Source organism: Bombina bombina, chromosome 4 (assembly GCF_027579735.1).
Source record: "Bombina bombina isolate aBomBom1 chromosome 4, aBomBom1.pri, whole genome shotgun sequence".
NCBI classification, from domain to species: Eukaryota; Metazoa; Chordata; class Amphibia; order Anura; family Bombinatoridae; genus Bombina; species Bombina bombina.
The window spans coordinates 1167195295-1167211372 of NC_069502.1; the positions used below are offsets into that span (position 1 = coordinate 1167195295).

Sequence of the window (16078 nt, forward strand, 5' to 3'; positions counted from 1 at the left end):
TCAAAACTCTTACCATATCCAACCCCAGGACACTCATCTACATATAGTAGATAGCCAAACCAGTACTGAAACGAGAATCAGTAGAGGTAATGGTATATAAGAGTATATCGTCGATCTGAAAAGGGAGGTAAGAGATGAATCTCTACGACCGATAACAGAGAACCTATGAAATAGATCCCGTAGAAGGAGACCATGGTATTCAAATAGGCAATACTCTCTTCACATCTCTCTGACATTCACTGCACTCTGAAAGGAAACCGGGCTCCAGCCTGCTGTGAAGCGCATATAAACAAAGAATCTAGCACAAACTTACTTCACCACCTCCACGGGAGGCAAAGTTTGTAAAACTGAATTGTGGGTGTGGTGAGGGGTGTATTTATAGGCATTTTGAGGTTTGGGAAACTTTGCCCCTCCTGGTAGGAATGTATATCCCATACGACACTAGCTCATGGACTCTTGCTAATTACATGAAAGAAATACCATCTCTGAACACCCAACACGTCGAACCTTAAAGCAGATGAGCTACAGCAGCAGAAGACCACACTGGGTGCCACTCCTGTCAGCTAAGAACAGGAAACTGAGGCTACAATTAGCTCACCAAAATAGGACAATAGAAGACTGGGAAAACGTTGCCTGGACTGATGAGTCTCGATTTCAGCTGTGACATTCAGATGGTAGGGTCAAAATTTGACGTTAACAACATGAAAGCATGGATCCATCCTGCCTTGTATCATTGGTTAAGGCTGGTGGTAGTGGTGTAATGGTGTGGGGGGATATTTTATTGGCACACATTGGGCCCCTTAGTAAGTTTAAACAGCACGGCCTACCTGAGTATTGTTGCTGACCATGTCCATACCTTTATGACTACAGTGTACCCATCTTCTTATAGCTACTTCCAGCAGGATAATGCACCATGTCACAAAGCTCAAATCATCTCAAACTGGTTGCTTGAACATGACAATGAGTTCACTGTACTCCAATGGCCTCCACAGTCACCAGATCTCAATCCAATAGAGCACCTTTGGGATGTGGTGGAACGGGAGATTTGCATCATGGATGTGCAGCCGACAAATATGCAGCAACTGCGTGATGCTTTCATGTCAATATGGACCAAAATGTGTGAGGAATGTTTCCAACACCTTGTTGAATCTATGCCATGAAGAATTAAGGCAGTTCTGAAGGTAAAAGGGGGTCCAACCCGATACTTTCAAGGTGTACCTAATAAAGTGGCCAGTGAGTGTGTATATGTATATGTGAAGAAATGTACAGATATATATATATATATATATATATATATATATATAAACATCAGTAGTGGTGAAGCACTCCAGGTATTCTGAAGGACTGTCAGCGTCCGTAGTGCCCAGGGTGCACATCAAAACATAACATATCATCAAGCATAGAGAAGGCACTCACTGGGTCTTATCCAAGCAACAACTTTTAATAAGTGACGTTTTGGGGTTACCCCCATTTTCAAACAAACATACCGCATATAATTATGTACTCACCCACCATTTATAGTGAACAAACATTTGGAAGTGCAGAGCGGCGCTGCCGACAGCATTCCCAGAAGTGGCTCCTCTCCCAAGGTTGTGTTACATAACATCCGTAACCCTGGCAACCCAAAACTAAATCAGCAGCACCTATTAAAAATAAAACAAGCTGTGTAAGCATAATATGGCATCTAGTAACATTGTATCACTATATCGCATTCATCCTCAACAGGGTACTATGTCTTGATCTATTATGCACACTTACAGAGGGAAACATCTTGTTAGCTGAGAGCAGATCATAAAGTATGATCTATACAGAGTGCTTGCTAATACAGTAATATTCCAATTGCAACATAATGGACTATGGCAAGAACAGACTGGATGCATGATAAAAATACTAGTGTATACATACAGTAGAATAGCCTATGTTCAAACAAAATTATGATGTAAGCTATTTCTGATATCCTAGATCTATTCTTATATATTCGAGTGGAAAATTATCAATTTGGAAAAATTGGAAATATTTTCAACAAATTTTGAAAAAATCTTTTGAATTTTTTTTAAAAAAAATTGCAATAATGCTATATCATAAACAGACAGTAATACAACATTATAAAAAGCAACATTATAAAAAAATTATGACAAACATTGTAAAAAGCGTTATAAAAAACAATGCCAGTCTAAATGTATGTTGGTGTCATAGTACCCAGGGTATGCATCCATCTGGCTTCCCGTTGCAGTAGCAACTTTGCTCTATCTCCTCCTCGTGTCAGCGGCGGTACGTGGTCTATAATTATGTACTTTAGATCACTAGTCATGTGTTTTGCTTGCACAAAATGTCTTGCCACCGGCTGATCAGAGTCTCCCTTGTCAATTGCTTTTCTGATAGCAGACCGGTGGTTCGCCATCCTGGTCCTGAGATCATCAACTGTCTTTCCTACATAAAATAGACCACAAATGCAGTTCAGGAGATATATAATAAAGTTGGTTGTGCATGTTACTCTGTATTTCATTGGTAATCTTCTTGTGTCATATGGATGATTGAAGCTGTTGCCCATTGTCAATCCACCACAGGTAGTGCAGCCCAGGCACCTATAGCAGCCTCGTTTGTTCTGTAACCATGTGTCCTTAATATAGCAGTTCCTAGGTAAGTTTTAATCAATGTATCTCTTAAGGAGTGGGCCTTTCGATATCCTATTCTAGGTGGATCCATTTTTTTGTCATGGCAGTTCTTTATCTGTCATTAATAGGGTCCAATTATGCCTCATATTCTGGACAAAATAATTTTTTCCCAAGGTGAAAGTGGTGATAAACATCATTCTATCATCCTCTTTGGAGTATTCTTTCACTTTTAGAGTATCTTGTGTAAGGTGCTGGGTTTTTTCCATGCATTCTTTCAGTAGATCCTTCTGATAGCCCCTTGCAGCAAATTTACTTTTTATTTCCAATAGTTGTTCATTTTTTAACTCAGGGTCTGTATTGTTTCTAATTGTCCTTTTATATTGAAATACTGGCAATGCTCTCTTTAAAATAGGGGGGTTGAGGAATTTTTCTATACTGAGGAAGATGCCTCTAGAATCAGATTCGCTGTCATCCCCCAGAAGGCATTGGTACAACAAACATCACAACTGTATGCCAAACTGGTCAAATTAAAGAAAAAGGAACAGGATCTAATTCTACATGGCTCTTATCTATCAGAATATCACCGGAAGAAATATATACCACAGGGATTCAGGATAAGAAATACCCCTATTATAGGGAGGAATAATCCTGGATTCTGTATTAAATGGTGTAACATTTTAAATAAATGTTCTCGGGATTTACTATTATTGGTGATAGAAGAAGTCACAAGGCTATTAGAAATTAACAAAATTGAGATACAGAAATATGAGGAAATACATCTGGAAAAACTGCAAGCGGAAAAGGACAAAAACTGGATCAATAAATTAAAAGAGGAAGTGGATAAATATGAGACAGAACTGATTACCTTCAAAAATAGAAAACTTGAAGACGTTACCAATGATTATCAAAATAAAACAGTATACAGATGGCTCTTAAGTCCTGAAGAATGAATACAATATCGTATGAACAGGCCATGGAGACAGATATATACCAGGAGAAGACCAATGGGTATGGTCGATACATCTGGTAACAGTTCAGACTCAGACATTATCCATTCAACCACGACCACACAGGAGACCAGTAGACCTGGGGTGACGACTCATTCAAAAAATGAGGAAGGCAGAGGAAGCGCACCAGGAGGGGGGGTATCCTCAGACCCCAAGAATATTCCAGAGGGGGAACAGGACACAAATCTGATTATCAACCTCAGCGAACATGTCCTAACCAGTGATGAAACAAATGTTCTTAACAAAGGACTCTCTTTTGTACCATCTACAAAAGTAAATGCATTTGATCTATACGTATATACACAAAAATTCACTAGAAAGTTAAGATTAAAATAATTTTTTAAGGATCAAAGTAGACCAGAGATGATATCACTCTTAAAAAACAAGGATCCTTTGATCCCCAGAGTAACAATGCATCAATAAAAACACTCTCTTGTCTAATGGTACAAAAAACAACAGATACGTCCATTAAGACTGTACCCTACAGAAACAATCTCTCCAAAAAAGAAAGGGAAGCTATTAGAACACTACAGAGGGACAACAGCATAGTCCTACAAGAAGTGGACATGGGAAGAGGGATTGCAACAGTGTACAGAGGAGCTATATAATATACATCCAACAGTGAAATTTAAATTAACATATGACAAAAATACGGTTAACTTTTTGGATCTTCAGATATACAAACAGAACAAAATAATTAGTACCACACTTTATTCAAAGGCTACGGATAAAAACTCAGTATTGCATGCCACAAGTTGTCACCCCCCTAGTTTAAAGAGAGCATTGCCAGTATCCCAATATAAAAGGACAATTAGAAACAATACAGACCCTAAGTTAAAAATGAACAACTATTGGAAATGGAAAGTAAATATGCTGCAAGGGGCTATCAGAAGGATCTACTGAAAGAATGCATGGAAAAACCCCAGCATCTTACACATCAAGATACTCTAAAAGTGAAAGAAAATTCCAAAGAGGGATAGAATGACATTCATCACCACTTTCACCTTGGGAAAAAATGATTTTGTACAGAATATGAGGGATAATTGGACCCTATTAACGACGGATAAAGAACTGCCTTTCCAAAAAATGGATCCACCTAGAATAGGATATCGAAAGGCCCACTCCTTAAGAGATACATTGATTAAAACTTACCTAGGAACTGCTATATTAAGGACACATGGTTACAGAACAAACCAGGCTGCTATAGGTGCCTGGGCTGCACTACCTGTGGTGGATTGACAACGGGCAACAGCTTCAATCATCCATATGACACAAGAAGATTTCCAATCAAATACAGAGCAACATGCACAACCAACTTTATTATATATCTCCTGCACTGCATTTGTGGTCTATTTTATGTAGGAAAGACAGTTGATTATCTCAGGACCAGGATGGCGAACCACCGGTCTGCTATCAGAAAAGCAATTGTCAAGGGAGACTCTGATCAGCCGGTGGCAAGACATTTTATGCAAGCAAAACACACGACTAGAGATCTAAAGTACATAATTATAGACCACGTACCGCCGCTGACACGAGGAGGAGATAGAGCAAAGTTGCTACTTCAACGGGAAGACAGATGGATACATACCCTGGGTACTATGACACCACAGGGTCTGAACATACATTTAGACTGGCACTGTTTTTTATAACGCTTTTTATAATGTTTGTCATAATGTTTTTATAACGTTGCTTTTTATAACGTTGTATTACTGTCTGTTTATGATATAGCATTACTGCAACTTTTTAAAAAAAAAAATCAAAAGATTTTTTCAAAATTTTTTCAACATTTTTACAATTTTTCCAAATTGATAATTTTCTATGCGAATATATAATAATAGATCTAGGATATCAGAAATAGCTTACAACATAATTTTGTTTGAACATAGGCTATTCTACTGTATGTATACACTAGTATTTTTATCATGCATCAAGTCAAAAAGTGTTCTTGCCATAGTCCATTATGCTGCAATTGGAATATTACTGTATTAGCAAGCACTCTGTATAGATCATACTTTATGATCTGCTCTCAGCTAACAAGATGTTTCCCTCTGTAAGTGTGCATAATAGATCAAGACATAGTACCCCGTTGAAGATGAATGCGATATAGTGATACAATGTTACTAGATGCCATATTATGTTTACACGGCTTGTTTTATTTTTAATAGGCGTTGCTGATTCTGCGTCGGGTTGCCAGCATTATGGATGTTACGTAACGCAACCTTGAGGGAGGAGCCACTTCCGGGAACGCTGTCGGCAGCGCCGCTCTGCACTTCCAAATGTTTGTTCACTATAAATGGTGGGTGAGTACATAATTATATGCGGTATGTTTGTTTGAAAACGGGGGTAACCCCGAAACGTCACTTATTAAAAGTTGTTGTTTGGATGGATGTATTGTATGTATTGGGTACTTGTAAAGCGCGGCTAATCACCCGTAAGGGTCTTAAGGCGCTTCTCATTTTATCGACCTCGGAAGGAAGAAAGGCTGAGTGGTTGCTACAGAGCTCAGCCACAGTGCCTTAGCATGCTGAGCTATCTGTCTGGCACTCACTGGATAAGACCCAGTGAGTGCCTTCTCTATGCTTGATGATATATATATATATATTCATCCAAATTCCAGCTCTGCCCACGATTTGTCAACCGCCTGGGTGCAAAATTGTAATTGACAACAGACAGCAAGGATTGCACTCACTGTGTCTTATCTCACTGGGTGAGTCAAATCCTTGCTGTTTGATATATATTTAAAAATACAAAGAACATTAGAATGTGACATTTTTACAGTAAATAGACAGTATAACGTTATTAAAATGAATATTGCATTAATATATTTTTACATATTTTCTTCTACTTAACTGCAAAGGGCTCCAATGCATGAGTGTATATATGTATTTACGTGTTTATATGTGTATATATGTATTTACGTGTTTATATGTGTATATATGTATTTACGTGTTTATATGTGTATATATGTATTTACGTGTTTATATGTGTATATATGTATTTACGTGTTTATATGTGTATATATGTATTTACGTGTTTATATGTGTATATATGTATTTACGTGTTTATATGTGTATATATGTATTTACGTGTTTATATGTGTATATATGTATTTACGTGTTTATATGTGTATATATGTATTTACGTGTTTATATGTGTATATATGTATTTACGTGTTTATATGTGTATATATGTATTTACGTGTTTATATGTGTATATATGTATTTACGTGTTTATATGTGTATATATGTATTTACGTGTTTATATGTGTATATATGTCTGTTAATACATTCTAGCGTGCATTGCTACTGCGCTCAAATGATTGCATATACTTTAAAATTGTAATATGAATGGTAAACCCGATGCGCGCAAACACCCGCAATAAACCCCTTTTCGCTAGTGCGTAACTGTTAACGTGCCACTCGGAATCTGGCTTTAAATACGGTTGTCAAATATTTAAAATTAAATCTCAGTGGTATACATTAAAACCAGCTGGAAAAAAAAGATCAACCTATTTTTGGAAATAAATAAATAAAATAAATAATTAAATTAAATGCATAGAGAAATAAAGAAAAGTTTATTTATTGTTCAGCAAGATTTTCAATAAAAATAATCTACAGTCAACTAGAACAGATATGTGAATAATGTTTGGGAATAGTGTGGGTAGAGATGGTAGTGAAAAACATTACTGTTGTACCTTTTGTGCTTTAGAAAGAGGAACAAATATAGTTTAAGACATAAGTAAACGTTATAACTTGAAATTAAGATAAGTAGAATACATATATATTTTTCACCTGATGGAAACTGAGAAGCTTCTGTTCCTTATGCCAACAATGATCAAGACAGCCCATGTAGGTAGGTGTCGGCGACGTTGGGGACGGCAGATTATGGGTTAATAAAATTTAACTAGTGTTTGTGAGGCGGGAGTGTGGCGGTTTAGGGGTTAATAATTTATTAAAGTGGTGGCGATGTCCGGTCGGCAGATTAGGGGTTAATAAATATAATGTAGGTGTCGGCGATGTTAGGGACAACAGATTAGGGGTTCATAGGTATAATGTAGGTGGGGGCGATGTCCGGTCGGCAGATTAGGGGTTAAAACCCTTTATTTTAGTGTTTGCAATGTGGGGGGCTCGGTTTAGGGGTTAATAGGTAGTTTATGGGTGTTAATGTACTTTTGAGCACTTTAGTTAAGAGTTTTATGTTCCGGTGTTAGCCCATAAAACTCTTAACTACTGACTTTTAAATGCGGTCGAAGTCTTGACAGGAGAGGGTCTACCGCTCACTTCTTCCAAGACTTGTATTACCGGCGTTAGGCAAATCCCATTAAAAAGATAGGATACGCAATTGACGTAAGGGGATTTGCAGTAGCCTCAAGTCGCGGATGAAAAGTGAGCCATACACCTGTACCTGTCAGACTCGTAATACCAGCGTTAGGTAAAAAGCAGCATTGGGACCACTCAACTCTGCTTTTTAAGGCTAACGCCAAACTCGTAATCTCTGTGATTTTTTTTTTTTAAATTTAGTTATAAAAGCTGGCTTTAACTATGCATTTGGAAGAACAGTAAAGTAAAAAAAAAAAAAAATGAAACTTTCATTATATTTCCACTCTCCAAGGTGCTGAAATGATTTCTATGTCAACTGTGGTTTAAGCATCTGCCATACTTTCTGAAGACTGAATTTTTCGGTATTTTTTTTTTTAATCCTTTTTAGATTATGCATATTGTTTTACTATAAAGCTCCAAGAAGTGCTATAAATTAGGCCATGCACCCAAACATTATTTTTATTACTTATGAGATGACATTCATAACAGTCCAATGAATATTTCCTTTAGTACTTCAGTAACACAGCAATGTGAGATATCTTTTTATCTTAGTGGCAGTAGCCTTTGATACTTCCCTTTGTAAATCATGCATTGATTTTAATGTTTTATTACTCTGAAGAATTTGCAAAAAGGTTTTGCAAATACAGTATTCACTTTTATGTCTATTTAGCTTAAGTACAACTGAACTGACCACTCAGACTCTAAATTACTTATTCTACAAGAAATGGAGACAATGAAAGGGAATGTTATAAATTTGTGAATGACCTCACATCATGAAACCCAAAATGTTCCTTCATGATTCAGATAGAACATGCAATTTTAAACAACTTTCTAATTTATTTCCATTATCTAATTTGTTTCATTTGCTTAGTATTATTTGTTGAAAAGGCAGCAATGCACTACTGGGAGCTAGCTAACGCATTGTGTGAGCCAATAACATAATGCATATATGTGCAGCCACCAATCAGCAGGGGATACCAAGACAACTAAACAAAGTAGATATTAGAAGTATAATGGAACGTTGTTTAAAATCACATGCACTATCATAATCAAGAAATAAAAAATGTGGGTTTCATGTCCCTTTAAGTAGATTGTATTGGTTTATTAATGGATTTTAATGTTATATATATTTATCAATCACATATGATGTGCTCAGTTATAGAAACCCAAACCAAACTGTTTTTCAAATTTCAAAAATATGTCACAACCTGTAAATCCTTTATAACTACAAATATAATTTAGAAAATATTTATATGTGAGTTGTTATCAAAGCTCAGTCTTTTATAAGGTTTTATTGTCTTTACTCCTAACCCAAAATATATAAACCCACACATATGCCTTCTGTATAAGTGAAAGGTCTGCACCAATGTTAAAGAGATATTAAACCCACATTTTTTCTTTCATGACTCTGATAGAACATGCAATTTTAAACTTTCTATTTCACTCTTATTATCAAGTCTTCTTTGTTCTCTTGCTATCTTTATTTGAAGAGCAGGAATCTAAGTTTAGGAGCCAGCCCATTTTTGGTTCAGCACCTGTGTAGTGCTTGCTTAGTGCTCAGAATCTGCATTGCATAAACATTAAGAAATCTAGTGCACTAACATTTATTATATTTCTCATAGTAATATGGTTTTTAATAAAACTGTACTTAGTTTACAAAATGTAAAAAAAAACTATTCTTTTGGCTCTATAATATCTTCTTAGCAATAGATATAACATTTGGTATACATCATTTTAGTACTAAAAATATATTTTCTATTCAGTTTACAAAAGCTGAAGTGTTAGCAGGAGAGGAGTTAATATTCTTAAGCACATTAATGGTAACGTGTTCTGATTTTGATTTGACGTATACTGAGCAGGCTATTTTCCTTATGCTGAAGGGATTATCTTTAATGGCATTTTAAATCACTTCTTTCTGCTTAAAACACGACTGCTTTCTTTCAGTATAGTTGGTTTTAAATTGACACAAAAAATAGAAGCTGGTTAAACAATCTAAGGAAAGAATCCATATATTACTATTTGATTAATATTTCGCAAAGAATCACATGTATTAATTGATATCAATTTCACTTCAGAACTATTGATCAAAATATTTATCAGTTTACTATTTTCGGATGCAAACTGCAGAAAAACTGGAAGAATTAAAAATAATAGTATATTACAAAGATTTTATTTTTTATAAACAATGCATAATTTAACATGTTGGCCTATATTACAAGCGGAGCATATATTTTGCGCACCTTGGTTTTACTAGTGTATGGTTTGATATTTTAAATAAAACATCTTAATGTGGCTGAAATATTTTAGTGTGCCCTATACTTTTGATGGATAGTGTAGGGAGCACTTGGTTATTAAGTTTATATTACTAGTGGTTAGTAAAATAGTACTGCCAAATATAGAGCTTTTAAAAAAATCAAAGAATATATACCTAAGATCCTAATATTCCTAGGGGACGCAAGTCTATCAGTTTACATGCACAAAACAGAATGTTTCTAAACATAAGATATATAACCCAAAATAAAAAAAATAAAAAGGACTCCATGTACAAAGCAGGGTAAGCTGCTCCGGAGTCCTTGCGGGGCAGGTTCGCACATGCTAGCCTTCTTCCCGCAATGTAAGAAGCAGTGGTCATTGACTGCTGTTTCTTACACTCTTCGCCATCTCCGAGGTGGGTAAGAGAAACCACCGAGAGCGAGCTCTCGGTGATTAACAGTCCCTTCTATCTCGCGATTAGTCATGCGAATGAAGGGGTGGGCATTACACACTCAGCAGAATGTGTAATGATACATATGGGCCAGCAGACAAACAGCGAGGGCATGCGGACAGCTTCTCAATTTGAGAAGCCTGCAGAAGTCTTCACCCAGATGTCATCTTCTATCTTCATCCATCCGGCACGAAGCGGATCCATCTTCAAGACATCCGACGCGGAGCATAGAATTCTATCAGCCAATCGGAATTAAGGTTGAAAAAATCCTATTGGCTGTTGCAATAGGATTGAGCTTGCATTCTATTGGCTATTCCAATCAGCAAATAGAATGCATGCACAATCTTATTGGCTGATTGGATCAGCCAATAGGATGAAAGCTCAATCCTATTGGCTGATTGCAACAGTCAATATGATTTTTTTCAACCTTAATTCCGATTGGCTGATAGAATTATATCAGCCAATCAGAATCTAAGGGACGCCATCTTGGATGACGTCATTTAAAGGAACCTTCATTCTGAAGAAGACGTCGTATGAAGAGGATGTCTTGAAGATGGAGCCTTTCTGTGCCGGATGGATGAAGATATTAGATGCCGTCTGGATGAAGAGTTCTGCGGGCTTGGATAAAGACTGTGGCCACTTGGATGAAGACTTCTGCCGGCTACAATGAGGACTTCTCCCGGCTTCGTTGAGGATGGATGTCGGCTCTTCAAAACTGTAAGTGGATCTTTAGGGGTTAGTGTTAGGTTTTTTAAGGGTTTATTGGGCGGTTTTTAGTTTTAGATTAGGGTTTGGGCAGTAATAGAGATAAATGCCCTTTTAAGAGCAATGCCCATCCAAATGCCCTTTTCAGCGCAATGGGGAGCTTAGGTTTTTTTATTTAGGTTTTTATTTGTGGGGGTTGGATTTGTGGGTGGTGGGTTTTACTGTTGGGGGGTATTTGTATTTTTTATTTACATGTAAAAGAGCTGATTTCTTTGGGGAAATGCCCCACAAAAGGCCCTTTTAAGGGCCATTGGTAGTTTATTGTAGGTTAGGGTTTTTTTATTTTGCGGGGGGCTTTTTTATTTTCATAAGGCTCTTAGATAAGGTGTAATTAGTTTAAATATTTGATCATTATTTTTTTATTTTGTGTAACTTAGTGTGTTTTGTTTTTTTTGTAACTTAGTGTTTGTTATTTTTTGTAACATTGTAATTTTTTATTGTAGATTTAAATTATTTGAGTAGGGTTAGGTATTTAAATATATAATATAGTTAATTTAATTTGTAGTTTAATGTAATTTTAGTATAATAGGATAGATTAAATATTAGTTTAATATAGTTTAATGTAATTTTAGTATAATAGTTAGGGTAGGTTAATTAATAGTTTAATATAGAAGATAATATAGGGGGCGCTCTTACAATAATGGTAATTATATTATCACTAGCCAGAATATCACAAGTGGAAAACATGGAGAATGTATATATATATATATATACAGGGAGTGCAGAATTATTAGGCAAGTTGTATTTTTGAGGATTAATTTTATTATTGAACAACAACCATGTTCTCAATGAACCCAAAAAACTCATTAATATCAAAGCTGAATAGTTTTGGAAGTAGTTTTTAGTTTGTTTTCAGTTATAGCTATTTTAGGGGGATATCTGTGTGTGCAGGTGACTATTACTGTGCATAATTATTAGGCAACTTAACAAAAAACAAATATATACCCATTTCAATTATTTATTTTTACCAGTGAAACCAATATAACATCTCAACATTCACAAATATACATTTCTGACATTCAAAAACAAAACAAAAACAAATCAGTGACCAATATAGCCACCTTTCTTTGCAAGGACACTCAAAAGCCTGCCATCCATGCATTCTGTCAGTGTTTTGATCTGTTCACCATCAACATTGCGTGCAGCAGCAACCACAGCCTCCCAGACACTGTTCAGAGAGGTGTACTGTTTTCCCTCCTTGTAAATCTCACAATGTCCTCCCGGGGATATTTGGAAATCTGTAGTAGTAAAAAACACACACAGAGTGCCTATATGGCCTTGTACTGTTTGACCCAAGCAGGATAATATTAAGTGTTAAAATGCACTCACATTTGTTGAAGCATCTCCTCTGATGCTGTAGTGGCAGGCTGGGATCAATATAGTCACCCAACAGACTTAATTACAGGTAATCAGGAGGCTCCAAAAAGTCCATCGAAGAAGATTGGTAATCCAATGTGGTATTTCCAAAAATATTGATACAAAAATGGCAGCAAGTGGTAAAAGTAATCAACTTACTTTATTAAAAATATTAAAAACAAGTAGCAACGCATTTCTCAGCCACCAGTGGCTGTTTCATTAGGCTTAATAAAAATAGGTAACAAACACTTGCTATATATGCCATACAAACAAATTAAGTTAATTTGCAACTCCTGGTGAGGGAGTTACCTAGAGGTAACACTCAGGTCAATAGTGACCAATCAAAAAGAAATCACATGGCATGACATCATTATGTAAACATTGCAATACTGGGTTGATCTCATGACAAATAACAACATTACACATTGTATTCACAGATATAAAAAATCAATATTCATATATGTTAACAATGTGTGAACAACTAACACCTGCATGTGCATTTTTTGCCAATACCGCTTTTGGTTATTTGAAAATGTTATATAACAAATTTCAGTTTACAAAAGACCTTGAGGCCTACTTATCAAGCTGTCAACTTACTTGCATTCAATGGCACCAATACGCTCGCCTGACATCGCCGTCGCGGACCTGAATATGCTTTCCATATTTATATAAAAAGCTGTCAAAAAGCCGCGCACCAAGTACGGGGTGATGAGCAGCGGACTGTTGTTAACTAACAGTCATCGATCTCGCTGCTCTTCGGCTTTTTCACAGCTTTATTTGTATACTGTCACTAAACACAGCCACTATACTAAACTGTTTAACCCCTATCCCGCCGCTCCCGGACCACGCCGCAACTAAATAAAGTTATTAACCCCTATCCCGCCGCTCCCGGCCCCGCCACAACTAAATAATGTTATTAACCCCTATCCAGTCGCTCTCGGACCCCGCCGCAACTAACTAAAGGTATTAACCCCTAAACATCTGGCCTCCCACATCACTACCACTTACTAAACCTATTAACCCCTAAACTGCCAGCCCCCCACATCGCCATAAACTAAATTAAGCTATTAACACCTAAACCTAACAAGCCGCTAAATTAAACTATATTAAACTATTAATTAACCTACCCGAACTATTATACTAAAATTACATTAAACTACCAATTAAATTAACTAAATTACATATTAAAAAACCCTAACCCTACTCAAATGATTTAAATCTACAATTAAAAATTACTAAATTACAAAAAAATAAACGCTAAGTTACCAAAAATTAAAAAACACGAAGTTACAAAAAATAAAAAAACACTAAGTTACAAAAAACCCCACAGTATTATTTATTATTTTTGATACTGTGTTTTTTTTTTGTAGCTTAGTGTTTTTTTATTTTTTGTAACTTAGTGTTCCAATCAGCCAATAGGATTTGAGCAGCTCTCATCGTATTGGCTGTTCCAATCAGCCAATAGGATTTGAGCAGCTCTCATCCTATTGGCTGTTCCAATCAGTCAATAGGATTGAACTCTCATCCTATTGGCTGATTGGAACAGCCAACAGGATGAGAGCTGCTCAAATCCTATTGGTTGATTGGAACAGCCAATAGGATTTTAGCGGCTCTAATCCTATTGGCTGATTGGAACCTTTCAGCCAATAGGAATGCAAGGAACGCCATCTTGGATGACGTCACTTGCATTCAAGATCCAGTTTACGGCAGAGACCGTATTGAAGAGGAGCTCCTCGTCGGATGTCTTCAGGATGGACCCGCTCCGCGCCGGATGTCTTCAGGATGGACCCGCTCCGCTACGGATGGATGAAGATAGGAGAGGCCGCATGGATGAAAACTTCGCTGGCTGGATGAAGATGGAAGAGGCATTCCGGATGAAGACTTCTTGCCAGCTGGATGGATCCTTCAAGCGGAACTTCAAAAACTGTAAGTGGATCGTCTGGGGTTAGTATTAGGTTTATTTAAGGTTTTTTTTGGGTGGGTTTTATTTTTAGAGTACGGTCTGGGCAGGTAAAAGAGCTAACTGCCCTTTTAAGGGCCATTGGTAGTTTATTGTAGGCTAGGGGTTTTTTATTTGGGGGGGGGGCTTTTTTATTTTGATAGGGCTATTAGATTAGGTGTAATTATTTTTATTTTTGATACTGTGGGGGGTTTTTTGTAACAGTGATTTTTTTATTTTTTGTAACTTAGCGTTTATTTTAAATTTAAATTTAGTCATTTTTAATTGTAGATTTAAATAATTTGAGTAGGGTTAGGGTTTTTTAATATGAAATTCAAAGTAATATTTATTAATCTTACCTAAGTATGGACCAGATTATAACTGGAGCGCTATTTAATGCTTTTGCTAGAGTACTAATTGCACTTTTGTGTGTGTCAGGTTTGCGCTCGTATTATGAGTTAAACGTAAAAAGTTATCACTCTTGCGCTAACCTGATGCGTGCAAAAAGCCAAATTTAGAATATATTGCACGCGATAACCTATTCCCCCATAGAAGTTAATGTAGCAAAAAAACGGGGGAAAAAACACTCATGCAAACCCAATTCCATTTTCTCATGTGCGCTAACCCAACATGAAAATATGAATATTTCACATTCCAATGTTCTTCACATAGCAGAATATCATACATATTTCTTCATATATCTGATGGTATTTTGGTACAATATATACAGTATCTATACGTATATACTGTATATACATGATTATAGATAGGTATAGATATATACAGATATATATAGGAATATATATTTATTAATATATATAACATATTCTGCTATGTGCAGAACATTGAAATGTTAAATATTCGCAGAAAATACACAGTATAACAATTTATTAAATATGAATATTGCATAAATATGCTGTAACATGTTTGCATCTTCTTAACTGCAAAGGCCTCCAGTGCACTTCTATATATGTCTGTAAATACATATATACACATATAAATACATACAGTATGAATACATATATAGACATTTAATAAATATATATATATATATATATATATATATATATATATATATATATATATATATAATGTGTAGAGAGCACTCTCACTAACAAAGTTCTTTCGTGCCAGGGTGCCAGCAGGTAAATATGCAAGGTAAAGGAAGGCACTCACTGGTCTTTTCATCAAGTGTTTATTATCAAGCGTGACGTTTCGGGGACACACTCCCCTTCCTCAGACAAAAAAATATATGTATATATATATATATACACACAGAGAGAAATGCACTCACAGAAACGAACAACCAGCTCAATACCATTGTTAGCCTGTTCTATGGCGATTTACCACCTGGGTGCAACTTCTTTTAGCCC

The 16078-nt window shown here is 36.1% G+C and overlaps 1 protein-coding gene across 1 annotated transcript in view; it reads left to right on the plus strand.

Annotated features, from left to right (window-relative positions):
- Positions 1–3625: 3625 nt before the first annotated feature.
- GALNT14 (polypeptide N-acetylgalactosaminyltransferase 14) overlaps positions 3626–16078 on the plus strand; it is a 1042958-nt gene continuing 1030505 nt past the window's right edge. Inside the window, exon 1 of the mRNA XM_053712800.1 lies at positions 3626–3895. Within this exon, the coding sequence (XP_053568775.1) occupies positions 3626–3895 (270 nt within the window). The remainder of the gene's footprint in view (positions 3896–16078) is intronic.